This window comes from Phyllostomus hastatus, unplaced genomic scaffold (assembly GCF_019186645.2).
Source record: "Phyllostomus hastatus isolate PE091 unplaced genomic scaffold, TTU_PhHast_1.1 phas_contig_495, whole genome shotgun sequence".
Lineage (NCBI taxonomy): Eukaryota > Metazoa > Chordata > Mammalia > Chiroptera > Phyllostomidae > Phyllostomus > Phyllostomus hastatus.
In genome coordinates this window covers 5,858,056-5,871,611 of record NW_025333895.1, presented here as the reverse complement: position 1 = coordinate 5,871,611, position 13,556 = coordinate 5,858,056, and the positions used below count along the sequence as shown (strand labels likewise).

The 13,556-nt window shown below is 60.3% G+C and overlaps 1 protein-coding gene across 1 annotated transcript in view; it reads right to left on the bottom strand.

Moving 5' to 3' along the window:
• The window catches only part of HMCN2 (hemicentin 2), a 131,999-nt gene that overhangs the window by 104,138 nt on the left and 14,305 nt on the right, over window positions 1–13,556 (bottom strand). Inside the window, 5 exon segments of the mRNA XM_045846429.1 lie at window positions 674–794; window positions 1,633–1,739; window positions 2,378–2,549; window positions 11,373–11,495; window positions 12,310–12,468. Coding sequence (XP_045702385.1) covers window positions 674–794; window positions 1,633–1,739; window positions 2,378–2,549; window positions 11,373–11,495; window positions 12,310–12,468 — 682 coding nt within the window.

Below are 13,556 nucleotides of genomic sequence, written 5' to 3'. Positions count from 1 at the left end.
TCACACTCTCCCAGAGAACAGAGAACCGGACTGGGGGTTCGTGGTTGCCTGAGTTAATTTGGGGACTTCTGTCTAGTCTCTTTCTTTTCAGATAGTTATTTTTTTTTTCTCAGACACCATAATCCAGGGACCAGTGGCTTTGGTTGGCGTGGTCCAGAAAACGTGGCCCTACCTTTTTTTTTTTTTTTTTTTAAGAAACATCGAACCATCTGGAAAAGGCATACACAAGTCCAGAAGTCCGGATTCCCCTGAAAACCCAGGCCTGTCAGTGCTGGGTCCCAACAATCAGCCACGGGCACACGGCGGCTGCTCCCTGGGGCCCTGGCACCGTGGCCAAGCGCCAACCACTACTTACCGTTTGCAACTGCCCTGATCTTTCTCTCTTAAAAAAACATCTCGGACCCACATCTTTGCCAAAGGCAGGAACCCACTGGGTCGGTCACCAGGGGCAGCCCTCCCTGGCGGCCCTCCGGGGAGAGGAACATGTTCCAAAGGCAAACGGTCCCTGTGTCCCCCAAGGCCGGGGCATGGCCTGGGGCTCAGTTCCCCGTGGCATGGGAACCCGGCCTGGGCCCCCCAACACCAAGGTGCCCACTCGCAGACGCCCCCAGAGCACCCGCCGTCTCCCAAAGGCAGGCCCCCGTCTTGCGGAGGCAGCCCCGGCGGCAGGTACCTCGCAGCGGCCACTCGATGGTGCGGTTGAGGTCCAGGGAGGGCTGCGTGGAGAAGCCGGCTCGGAAGTTGATATTGCTGATGCCCGTGACCCTCACCGAATGGCGGCCGCTGCTGTAGACCTAGAGTGAGCCCAGGCCCGCGTCACCGTGGTGTTCGACGCCAGTCTTTGGTGGCCCCCAGCTCCAGGGCACGGGGGGCAGGCCCAGCCCGACCCAGAGTCAGCACCTGGGATTCTCCCGCCCTGGCAGACATGGGGGTAACCCACCTGCTCCCTGGGGGCCCGGCACGACGCTCCCCAAGCGAAGGGGAAGAAGCCCCAGCTACAGCGCTGCCCCGAGCAGGCTCTGCCCCCAGTGCCCGCAACCTGTCTGTCTGCCCGCCCCTCTAACCCAGCCTGGCCTTGCCCACGGGCATCAGAGCTCTTGGCTGGAGGATGCTAAGAGTCTGAGGGGCAGGGGCCGAGGCAGCACCTAGCCCAGAGCCTGGTACCCAGCAGGCGCTCCACGAATCCGTGCCCATCAGCAGGAGCTCACGCGTCTCCAAGGCAGCAGCCAGCACCCCCCTAAAACACCCCATGGGGGCTCCAGCCCACCCCAGCCCCCAGCACCCTGCAGACCAGGGCAGGCCCAGCTTCCCCCACTGGACCGGTTCCTCGGAGCCATCCCCCGCGGGACACCCTTGCTTCTCGTGTGCCTTCTTCCCTGCACCAGCTGGCTCCGCCGCCCACTGCAGGACACTCAAGGAGCTCCTCCAAGTTCTTCTTAAACGTTCCCTAACGAACCCAGGCCGCGGCAGCTCCCCTTACTGATGCGGAACAGAACACTCCTCCTCTGTTCCGGACCCTGTACTGTTGCTGGGCCCACGCCACCTCCCGCGCTCCAGCCCTCGGCTTCCCAGGACCCCGCACGGTGTCCCCTGCAGCCGGGCTCCCCACAGCCGGGGCCCACGGCCCCCTACCTTGATGGACCACAGCCCGGGATGCTCAGGCTTGAAGGCCACCACCTTGGCCGAGTCGGGGATGTTGAGAAGCACGTGGAGGCCCTCGTCCTTCTGCAGGATCCTCCCTGCGGAAGCCCCGACAGCTGCTCAGTCCCCAGCCCTTTCCTGGGGGGCGGCAGAGGCCCCGCCCTGTCCCAGGAGCCCTGCCCTGTCCCAGGAGCCCACGGCTCTCCACACACCAGCCTCAGGCTCCCCAGGGAAACTGCAAAGAGGCCTTAGGCGGTGCTCGGCCCCCCACCTCCCTCCGCCCGCCGCCCTCCTCGCTCCCCGGGGGCGGGGCGAGCACCCAGCCTCCAGACCCGGGTGCCTGGGACGTCTCGGAGCGCCATGGAGCCAGGTGGCCAGGCCCAAAGCCCACCCAGCCTGGGGGGCCCCGACAAGTCACCCCACCCCCTGTGACCCCAGCTCCCCTTCTGTACGACAGGCCGACGACTTCCCTGACTGACCGGCCAGGCCACCGTAGGGACCACTGAGAGAGCGTCAGGGAAGACCCCTCGGGAGCCTCCCGTCCCAGGAGTGTCCTGATCTTAATCCCCTCACCTGGCTTCTACCGGCCTCCCGGCTCCCTCGCCCGCCACCTGGCATCTCCCTTCCCAGAGCCATGTGTCCAAACCCCCCGCCACCCTGGTCTCTCTCCTCATCCCATTCCAACCCCCAGCTCACTCTTGGGGCCAGAAGGAGGCCAGCCCTGGGGCGCACGTACCCAGCGGGTCTCGGACTTCGATCTCGGGTCCCGGGCCGCTCAGGGACACGGTGACCTCCTTGAGGCTGGGGTCGAAGGGGATCTTCCATGCATGCTCACCCTCCTCCTCGTGGTCCGTGGACAGCAGGTGCACCTTAGAGGCCTGGATCGCTGACTCCACCCACTTCAGCACCTGGGCAGCAGGCGCGAGAAGGTGATGCCAGCGTGTGACCTTGACTTCTTGCTTGTGTCTGGCCCACCCACGACAGGTCCCTAACAGGCCGCCATCTGTGTGCAGAATCTGGTTCCGCGCCCCCTGCCCCCCCACACCCTGGGTTTCAGGCAACGTGCAGGCTTTCCAGGTTACCTGGAAGCGACCCCATGCCCCCTGAGCCCCACCAGGCCCAATTCACATGACATCACCCTGCCGGCCTGGGGGCTCAGAGCTGTGACACCTGGATCAAGGCACCCAGAGGACTAGGCTCAGAGGGAAGAAACAAGAAGTGCCCTTCCGCTGGGAAGACTCTTCCCTTCTTCTTCACCTGGCCAGCTTCTATGGCACCCATCGCTTCCTCCAGGAAGCCCTCCCGATGCCTCCCACACACGGAGGAACCCTGGATATCTGGAATCTTGCCCCAGACCAGCGTAGTTCACCGCCACCCACCAGGGGGCTTCGGACTGGCCCCCACGGGGGAGCCATGCTCTCACTAAGCAGGGCCGAGACGACCTGCTGTACGAGGACCTCTGGGTCCTTTTACCATATTGAGAATTCATAAATCCTTAGTTTCTGTAATTGCCTATTCGTTCTAAAATCTTACATGGTTCAGCCCTGGCTGGTGTGGCTCAGTGGACTGAGCACTGGCCTGCGGACTGAAAATTTGCTGGTTCAATTCCCAGTCAGGACACATGCCTGGGCTGAGGGCCAGGTCCCCAGTGGGGGGGTGGGGGGGGTGAGAGGCAGCCCATCTGTTTCTCTCCCCCTCTTCCTCCCTCCTTTCCCCTAAAATAAATAAATGAATAACTAAATAAAATCTTTTAAAAGAAGAATGTCGTTATAAAAAATAAAAATAAAATAAAATCTTACATGGTTTGGACAGGTCCCACTGAAAATCGGGTAACAGGCCAGGACTCTCTCTCCAGAACCCCACACCACTTAACATACATTCAGACGATGATTTGGGGGGTTCTTCACCTCCCTGCAAGGCCACTCCCTGAGCGCATGGACCCCCGTTAACAACCCCAGACCCCGTCTGCGATGGCATCTCATGGGGCACAGAGTTATTTTGTTCCTCCAAACCCTTGCCTTGGCCTCCACGACCCTATGTTCTGTGGTTCACCTGTCCCGCCTGACCCACTGTGCTTACTGGGCTGGACCCCCGCTCCCTAGGCAGCCCCCATCACACCTGCGTTCGCTTTGCAGCAAGGCCCCGCCCCCTTTGGTAATCCTCTCCCGGTTATTCACACCTCTCCGCCTGGAGAGGTTTCTCCAGCCCCAGGTAGGTTCGGTTCCCCAGTACACGCCCCCTGGCAGCAGTCCGCACCCCCGTTATTCACACTTATGAGGTTCAGGCCTGTCCCCCCTGAAGGCACAGACGCTCCGCGGTGCCCGAGCTCTCAGCGGCTGGCGCGGAGTGGGTGTTCGGGAAGTGTGTGTCCCCAGGTGTGACTGAGCGAGGACACACCTGAGCAGGGCCTTTGGGTTCCCATCAGGTTCACCTGTGGACACAGACGGTGCACTTAACTCCAGGAGCCCTCACCCCCCAGCTCACACCTCCGCCTTCCCAACAGCCATCCTAAGTAACAACAACAACAACAACAACAACAACAGCCCAGCCCTGACCATTATGGCTCAGGGGGTTGAGTGTCATCCCACAAAGTAAAAGATCACTGGCTCAATTCCTCCTTGGGGCATATACCTGGGTTCGGCCCCAGTCTGGGTGCATACAAAAGGCAACGGGTAGATGTTTCTCTCTCACATTGATGTTTCTCTCCCTTCCTTTTTCCCTCCCTTCCCCTCTCTCTAAAAATAAAATATTTTTTAAAGAGAAAGAACCAGAGCCCTGGCTGGCGTAGCTCAGTGGATTGAGCGCGGGCTGTGAACCAAAGCATCGCAGGTTCAATTCCCAGTCAGGGCACGTGCCTGGGTTGCAGGCCACGGCCCCCAGCAACTGCACACTGATGTTTCTCTCTCTTTCTCCCTCCCTTCCCTCTCTAAAAATAAATAAATAAAATCTTAAAAAAAAAAACTTTGCTTGAAAAAATTTAAAAAATTAAGAGAGAGAGAGAGCCGGGAAAGAGGGGGAGGAGGGGCTCCTGCAGCCAGAGCCTGTCTTTCCCAGCCGCGTCCCTTCAAGAGGCCTCCTGTGCAAACCCTGGAACTGAAACGCGGGAACGGGGAACCCACTGCATGACAGAGTGGTGGCGCCTCAGCCACTGAGAGGACAAGAGCACGTCACATGACTGGGAAACCCGGGGTGCATGCAGCCACACTTCCCCCAGGGGAGGCACGCCGAGGGCCAGGGAACGGCAAAGACGTCTGCGTCTAGTCATCGGAGGTTGGCAGAACTACCAGTACTGCGACTGCGAAACTGTTTTACGTACCTTGTAGGATAGAGCAAAGAAGCCAGGATGCCAATGTTTTCTGAAACAAGATTTTCTCTCATGGTTAAGTCTGAACGAGAACTACAGGTGTTTCATTTCCGTATAAATTCGCTCTGAGTGCTTTTATTTTTTTTAATATTTTATTTTATTTTTAAAGAAAGGGGAGAGGGAGAGAAACATCAACGTGTGGTTGCCTTTTGCGCACCCCCTATTGGGGACCTGGCCTGCAACCCAGGCCTGGGCCCTGACTGGGAATCAAACTGGAGACCCTTTGGTTCACAGGCCGGCACTCAACCCACTGAGCTACACCAGCCAGGGCTCTCCAAGTGCATTTAGAACCCAGTGGCTTCTGAGTACCATTGCCCACGAGGGTTCCTCAGAGAAACGGCTGACTCTGAGTCCAAGGCAGGCAGCTTACAAGTCAGCCCGGGAGAGCTGGCGATTCCGCCCAGCAAGGACGTTCTCGAAGGCTGATGGGGACGTGTGCAAGGGGCACAGGAACCAGCTTGCAGGAGCTGCCGCCGGCTCAATTTGGAGCAACTGGAGCCCCCAACTGGAACAGCTGTGGTTGATCTAAACTCATGGACTTATGTCATTCATGTCCCCACAGTAACACTCCAAAAAGGCACGATTCAAAACAACACAGTCTCACTTGTCACCAACACAGGCGACATCTTCATTAAAGGGAAAGGACTAAACGCAACCCGGGCCCTTCTGACAGGATCATGCTTCAGAGAACCCTGGTCAAGCCTCTTGCTGAGCAAAAGCTCTTCTTCGTGGAAGGGAGGCCACTAAGAAACGTGGAGGGGGGACGCAGTTAGGACATCGGCGTTTTGCAGCCCTTAATGAGAAAAGCGTTTCAGGCAAGCATCCTCCATGGATGCTAAACCCATCAGAGGGAAGTGGACGGGGGACTGGATGTCCACACGGAGACCCCGCCTCCCACCGCAGACCACCCGAGTCATGGAGGAGAAACACGGCCATGCCATGCCGAGAGCGGGCTGTCATCGCCCTCACCCACCGATCACACTTGTCATCGGCCACAGCAGGACAATGAGGCATCGCGTGCCGTCCTCGACTCAGTCCTCTGGGACGCAACGGCCAGAGAAGACCTTCTGTGGAAAATCTGGATATGCACTCAACATCAGAGGACCCTAGCCAAGCGCTCTTCATTAGATGGTGTTGTAGGTACAAATTGGAAACTTTTTTTAATGCACACTGAGTTATTTATGGGCAAGGTGTCATGATTCAGCAAAAAGTATAGAGAGAGTTAAAGCAGGTGAAGCAAAAATATCAATGGCTGAATCTAGCTGATACATAGATATTTTTTTACTTTTCTATATCTTTGACATGTTTCATGGGAATTTTTTAAAGTAAAAGTCACCTGAAGCCCTGGCTGGTGTAGCTCAGTGGATTGAGCGCGGGCTGCGAACCAAAGTGTCGCAGGTTCAATTCCCAGCCAGGGTACATTCCTGGGTTGCAGCCACAGCCCCCAGCAACCTCACATTGATGTTTCTCTCTCTCTTTCTCCCTCCCTTCCCTCTCTAAAAATAAATAAATTAAATCTTTAAAAAAAAAGTCACTTGAAAAGAACACGTGTTGTTTCATTTTTCACACGAACAACAGTAAACCTACTTCTGTCCCACCCTGCGTGTATGTACCTGAGCAACCTTAGAGGTAGCCTCCTGCTCGGCAACCCCGATCAACAGGAAGTGGCTGCCTGGAATACTGTTTGAAGAAATGAGAAGCCACATCCTGTGTCAATCTTTAAAAGTTCTGTGATTGATTAGCAATGTCTGCCATGGGTATGGCATTAGAAAGCGGTGTCTTGCATGCTATATACTGACCAACCCTGCTCTAAATCATTATCCTTTAGCTCTGCCTACCGTGTAATCTTCCGTGGAAAGGAAAGGAACTGGAAGAGCTGCCGAAGATTTAGAAAATGCGTCTGTTTTGTTCAGGCTGAGCTAGAGTACATGCGCCTAGATTTTGTGGCTAGATTTAAGTCATCACAGGAGAAGAATCCCACCTTCTGAGAAAACGCATCTGTTTTTACGCTTGGAACGACTTTGTTCTTCTGTCTTGCCTAGCCTTCTCAGTGATGTTTCTCTTGAAAAGGTCCCACCTGTCTTCACCAAGGAATGGGAGCAAGATTCTTCAACCGTGACGGGGAGGTCTGGAAGGGAGCAGCAGCCAAGGCCCCCAGCTGGACAGAGGCTGGCGCGGGGAGTGAGGCAGCCCCTCCAACGCGAAGCAACAGCTCTGTGACCACCGTGCCGCCCAGGCCTGGCCTCATCAGGGGTCAGGAGGAAACCACAGCTGAGCAAAGCTGCCAGGAGCGGGTGGCAGTACCAGCTGATGGTTACCCACAAAAGTCACACTGCTACAGTGTTGCAACCATCATTATAAGCTCATTCTAGAATGTTCTGAGGAAGGGAAGAGGCCCAGGAGTTTAGGCTACTGAACCATGGGGAGGGCTGAGATGGGCCAGAATGCCAGTGACCCCACCAGGCGGCAGCCTGCCCACGGGGCCTGCCCTGTAAGCACAGCACCGCACAGGAGCCGGGGTCGGGGGTGGGGGGCTGACCCTCTTGCCCACAGCAAGGCCAGACCCCTCGTCGGCCCCGGCCTGGGGGTGAGGCCCTCTGGCCCCTGTGATGCCCCCAGGGCTCCAAGGGGAATCCAGGGAGCCTTCCGAGAAGAGAGCCTTCAGCAAGCAAACTTAGTGTTTATTTGGTGAAAGCGATGGCTTCCAGATGTTAGCGAAACTGGGGGGGGCGGGGGTGAGCCTGGGAGCCAGCGATGCACTGGGGCTCATCTCTCTGTCACTGACGGGGGAGAAATGAAAGAATCTGGGAATGCTGCCCCGGCCAGCTGGCCGCTGCTCCACCGCGCAAGGCCGATAAATCATCCCCCCACGGTTCCTCCGACACTGGCCCGCCAAGGCGGCTGGGGACACGGAGAGTGGGAGCCAGGGCCTGGATGGGTCCCGGGGCCGCAGATCGGAAAACTGAGGGCCTCGTCCCAGGCCCGGTAGCACCAGGAAGCTCGTGGGCATTGGTGGAGAGAGGGCTCCAGCCCCTGCCAACGGGGCATCTGTCCCAGGCTCTACCTGCCTGAGAAGTTTGTCCAGAGAGAGCGCACACCCTTGAGGGGCTTCCCTGGCGCCCGGGGTAGATTCCGGGCCCCACACCAGAGTGCAGGGGCTGGAGCCCCAGCCGTCACCCACCCTCCCCCAGGACTTCCCACGCAAGGACTCCTTGCGCCCTCACTGCCAGCTCACTAGGCAGGGGCTCCCCAACCCAGCTGGGCACACCGGAAACAGAGGCCCAGAGATGTTCACACGGCGCCCCGAGTCACACAGCAGGCAGGTGGCAGGGCGGGCATCTGAAGCCGGCGTGTGGCCCTAACCTCTCACCGTCCCCCTGCCTCTGGGCAGGGTCCAGGATGAAGTCATCTCCGGGGCCTGCGCCTCCTGGGCTGCTAATCAGAACCACCTGGCCGGACCTCCCTCCGCCCCCCACTGTCTCCGCGGGCCAGTCACCTTCCCACTGGTCGACGCACAGAATGTGGGCAACTGACCACACCGGTGCCTGTGGCCGCCAGACAAGGGGAGGGTCTGAGTCCCCCAGAAAGGGGGCTTCCCAGGCTTCCTGGGTCTGATGGGGTTTGCCCAGAAACTCTGACCGTCTGTCTGCTGGGGGTGGGCGGCAGCATGCGTGCTGAGTGGGGAGGCAGCCCGGGGACAGCTGTGCTGGGGCAGGTGGCTTCCTGGTCTAAGCTCAGTCTCAATCAAAACCACGCACCTCGGGGACGGGCCCTGGGGCCGTGTGGCTGGCCTGCCCTGCGTGCTGCAGGAGGGCAGAGCCCCCAGACTACCCCTGCCAGGGGCACTGAGTCTTCACCTTCCTTCAGTTACCCCAGAGCCCCAAAGGGGACCCCTGGTGCCAATGAGGCCAAGCCCACAACTGGAAAGGCGCACTGCTCACAGCACTGGGACCCTGGCTTGATGGGGGACCCTCTGTGCCCGGCCCCTGAAGCCACCCGGATATGTAGCAGATGCTCAATAAACCCAGGACGGCCAGAGTGGGGGATGTGTCGCTCCTGCCACGCTGGACCTACTGTGGAAGGTAAAAGGACTGCCTGTACACACGTGGTTTGGGGGTTCCGCAGCTTCTGAGAACCCCTCCTCCCAGCCCAGGCACCCCTGGCTGGGGCGAAGGCGCCATTCCTTCTCTGGAAGGGTGACCCCAGCCCCGACGGCCCCGGCCGCTTTCCCAGGCTTGCCAAATGTCTGGGAGCATCTGGCAGGGGCCAGGCCCAAGGCATTAAGCTAACAAACGACAGAGCCGTGTGTCCAGGCAGGAGAGGGATCCAGGCCCCTGCCCGGAGACGGCATGTCCTGACCGTCAGAGGTCCCTCTGACCGCCGCCCCGTCGGAGCAGAAACCCGGCACCGCGGCCAAGGGCGGGGGGACTCGCCCCCATTTCCCTGCCTCGGGGGAGGGAACAGGGCATCCCAGCCCCTCATCCGGGCGAGCTGCCCACCTGCCCGCCGGCGGTCCTGCTGTCTGATTTGCCCCTGGCAGGAACCCAGTTCCCACGCAACGGCCCGAACAGGTCTCCCCCCAAACGAGGACCGGGCCGAGCCGTCCCTGCACTGTGAAATGCCTTCCACCCGTCCTCGGCCGGCTCCGAGCCAGGACAGACGGACATGCCAAAAACTAAAGCCTACCATGTCGCGGAGAGCCATAAACGCCATCTGTCAGTGGGGAGTTAAGGCTCGCTAATCTGAACACGGCCCGGACGGCCCTCCTCAGCCCATAAATACATAACACACGAAACCCTCTCCGGGAGGAGAGCGCGGGGCTGCCTCCCGGCTGGGGCCTACCCCGCCTTCCTCCTCCCGGGCCTCAGGCACCAGGGACCCTTCCCCGGCCCACCTACCAGCTGCTTACCAAGCACCTGCTCTGGGCTGGAGGCTGCACAGGGGACCTGCTGATACAGTAGCAAACAGGACCAGGCAGGGGCTCTGCCCTCAGGGAGTTCACAGCCGTGAAATCACAATCATGTAAAGCAGCAGGGGGCGGGACTCAGAGGTCATGAAAGGAGACTTCGTCTTGACCGAAAATCAAAAAAGGTCTGCCCTGGCTGGCGTAGCTCAGCGGATTGAGCGCAGGCTGCGAACCAGTGTTGCAGGTTCGATTCCCAGTCAGGGCACATGCCTGGGTTGCAGGCCATGACCCCCAGCAACTGCACATTGATGTTTCTCTCTCTCTATATATATCCCTCCCTTCCCTCTCTAAAAATAAATAAATAAAATCTTAAAAGAAAAAAAACGTCTCCCAGAGGAGCGCGCTCATTTCACCTATCACTGGGAAGATGGGACGGAGCCGGGGAGGCAGCGTGGACACGGTGGAGAGAACTCGCTGCACGAGCAAAGGCCCCGGGGTAGGAAAGGCACGGGCCGAAGAAACAGCAGAGAGGCCCGCAGGGCGGGGGTGGTGGGCAAGGGCGGGGAGCACAGGCTATACGGGGCTGGAGAGGCAGAGGTCAGAGAAGGGTCTGGGCCTTCCTTCCCAGGGGACAACGGGAGGGACCTGTGGGTCAGATCTATTTTTAGAAGAACCCAGAGGGATGCTGGAGCCCGCTCACACAAGCCCGAGCAAGGCCGCTCTGAGCATCACTTTCCAGCTCCGCTCAGCGGGCGCAGCACGGCAGCTTGAAGCCGTCCAGGACAGGAGTATTTACACTACAGAAATGACTGTCCGCGCTCTTTCCAGGGAGGTAGCTGGGAAACATCGACCAGCACGCCCCTGGAAGGAGCGCTCTGGCTCCGGGGAAGGAATGGACGTGGCGGGGGGCGGAGGGAAAGTGGGGAGAGTCCCGCGTGGCCGCTGGAGCCTGGAGGGTGGGGAGGGCAGGCACTGGGTCCGAGAAAAGGAGGCCGACACCTGGCCCGTGAACCCAGACCATTGCCAGCCCCACCCCCCGCGTCAGGCCACAGGGACCAGCGAGCCCCTCGTGGCCAAGCCCTCCAGCAGGGGGTCCTGTCCCAGCAACACAGCCTGACTCTGCTGTTCCCGGTCTCCAGGGGTGGGGGGGGCGGGCAGCTCGCTACAGACCCTACTTCTGGCAAACTCTGTGAGTCCGCCCTGCCTGCACGGACCAGCTGCGTGCGGCACCCAGGCTGAAGCTTGGGGTGCTTCCTCAAGCCCCAGTCGCTTTACCTGCAAGATCGGGAAACCCGTGGCACCCGCCTTCAGGGTGGGTGGAGGGTAGGAGGGTTTGGCGAGGCAGCGTCATAAAGCCCTAAGCACCTGCCACAGGTGAGCGCTCAGCACTGCTCAACTGGGATGGCGACGCAACCACCGGCGGAGCCGCCCACAGACGCGGGATGGCTGGGGAAGGCTCACCTCGGTCACCTGCTGCTTGTCCAGGTGAAACACCTGCCCAGAGCTGGTGGCGGCGATCTCCTCGTAGGCCAGGTAGCCAGGATGCGTGCGGTCACCACAGTCCCCCGTCAGCACAAAGACCACCTGGGGGAGGGACATGCAGCCTGGCTCGTGGCTTCCCCGGCCACCTGCATCAGGTGTGAGCGGCAGGGACAGAACCAGGGAGGAGTGGGTGGGGCCAGCCCTTTCCTGTCTGGGCTCAGGTGGCGCATCTGCAAAATGGGAATGATAAGTACGCCCACCCCGCCGCAGGTCCAGGGCTCAGCACAGGGCCGGGAACACACGAGGTGCTCGGGAAACGGGGCTGTTACTAAAAGGACAAGGAAGGGAGTGGGAATGGGCTCAGCTCCAAGCGGCCCCTGGAGGCTGCAGAGCCAGAAGAACCGAGCTTGTTCTAAACGGGGGGGGTTGGGGGGGACAGAGAAGCTGTCCCAGCCCACGGATGTCAGACAGCCGGCCCTCCTGCATTCTCCACTCACACCCCTCCCCCCATTGCCCTCAGGAAAGCAACAACCCCAGCACGACTTCCAGATCCTGAGACAACGGAAAAAGGGAGACGTGAGTCCGTGGCAGAGAGACGGCAGCAGAGGCAACGCCAGGGGGAAGATGGATTGCGCAGACGAGGACGGGGTGTGAACGGCAAGGGTGGTGTGGTCTTTATCGAGAAGAGCAGGCCTCACCAGGGAGGCGGGAGCCCCAGTGGGCGGGGACCCTGGGGCCTGAGAACACACTTGGAATTCACCAGACCAGCTCGGAGGCTGGTGGAGGCCGGACCCCAGGTGGTGGGACGAGAAGCACGCAGACTCTGCTGTCGCTGGGGCTCAGGGCTGCCCATGCTGAGACCCCAGCTTCCCTGGGACCCTCCCGCACTCAAGCCCCGCAAGGCTGGCTTGCTCACCTGCGACTGTTTGAGCTGCAGCAGCTGCAGCACCTCGTTCTTCCTGTGGTAGTCCTTGGCCCGGGCGTCCGAGAAGACGAAGATGAAGGAGCCGGGGTGGGAGACTTCCACCGCAGCCTTGATGGCCCCCACACTCATCTCGGGGCAGTCTCCACCGCCCTGAGGGACGGGGCCGTGTCAGCAGCTGCTGCCGCCCGCCTCATGGGGGCCCTCCAGGGACGCCTCCGAAACCGACAGGAGGAGCGGGCCGAATCCCCGGAGCTGCCTCCGTCCTGCTCATGCAGGGGTCAGGCCAGGGCCCCTGTCCCTCCCCTCCCTGAGACGCACCCAGCAGCCAGCCTGCTTTCACGTAAGACGAGGGGCGTCCTTCGTTCACTTACCCATGCAAGAGTGGCACGCCCCTCCCACAGGCTCTGGCGTGGGAGGCAGGCGCGACACTTATAAGTACAACACGATGATTTAATTACCGTTGTGATGAGTGTTACAAGTCGGGGAAGAGGGATGGGAGCCACGGGGACGTCTAACAGATGCCCCACAGCAGCCACGTGTCAGCCAGAGCTTGGAGGACCGAGGGGAGGAGGGGGAGCTGGGGAAGCGCTCCAAGCCGCCACCCCTAAGCCGCTGTGCAGCCTGCCCCGCAACGGACCCCAAACATACACCCGAGCCTGCCCTCCCTGCCCCCAAACGGGCACTCTCTGGGGAAGGGAGTGTCCCCCAGGCTCTCGCTCGCCCAGCATCAGCAGCGGGTCTGCACGTGGTTCCTTTGCTCTGGGGCCCGGGGACGGGAGGGGGGACCTGCAGGGAGCTAGACCGACAGGCCGGGTCCCTGCCCTCAGGAAGCTGCCGGTCTCAGGGGCGGGGCACGCACAGGTGCTGACCAGTGTTGCAAAGAAGCCCAGGCGGCCACAGGGCGTCTGACCCAGTCTCGGGCCTGGATTTGGGCTGGACCCTCTGGGATCCTCTCAGCTACCACACCCTCCTCCCACCCTCTTCGTCCATTCACTAAGCACCTACTATGTGCCAAGCACAGGGCCTCTTGCAGATACTTGGTTCACTGAACAAAGGAAAGAGCCCCAAGATACAGAACCTTCAGGACTCCCAAGCCACATGGTACAGGTCATGGACAGAGCTGGGAGGCCAGTACCAGCAGTGGCCAGAAGCCCCCACTGTGGCCCCTGGTGGCACAAAGACCTTGACCTCCGACTCGGACGTGGAAGGCCCAGGGGGCCAGCAGCCAGGGGCGGGGC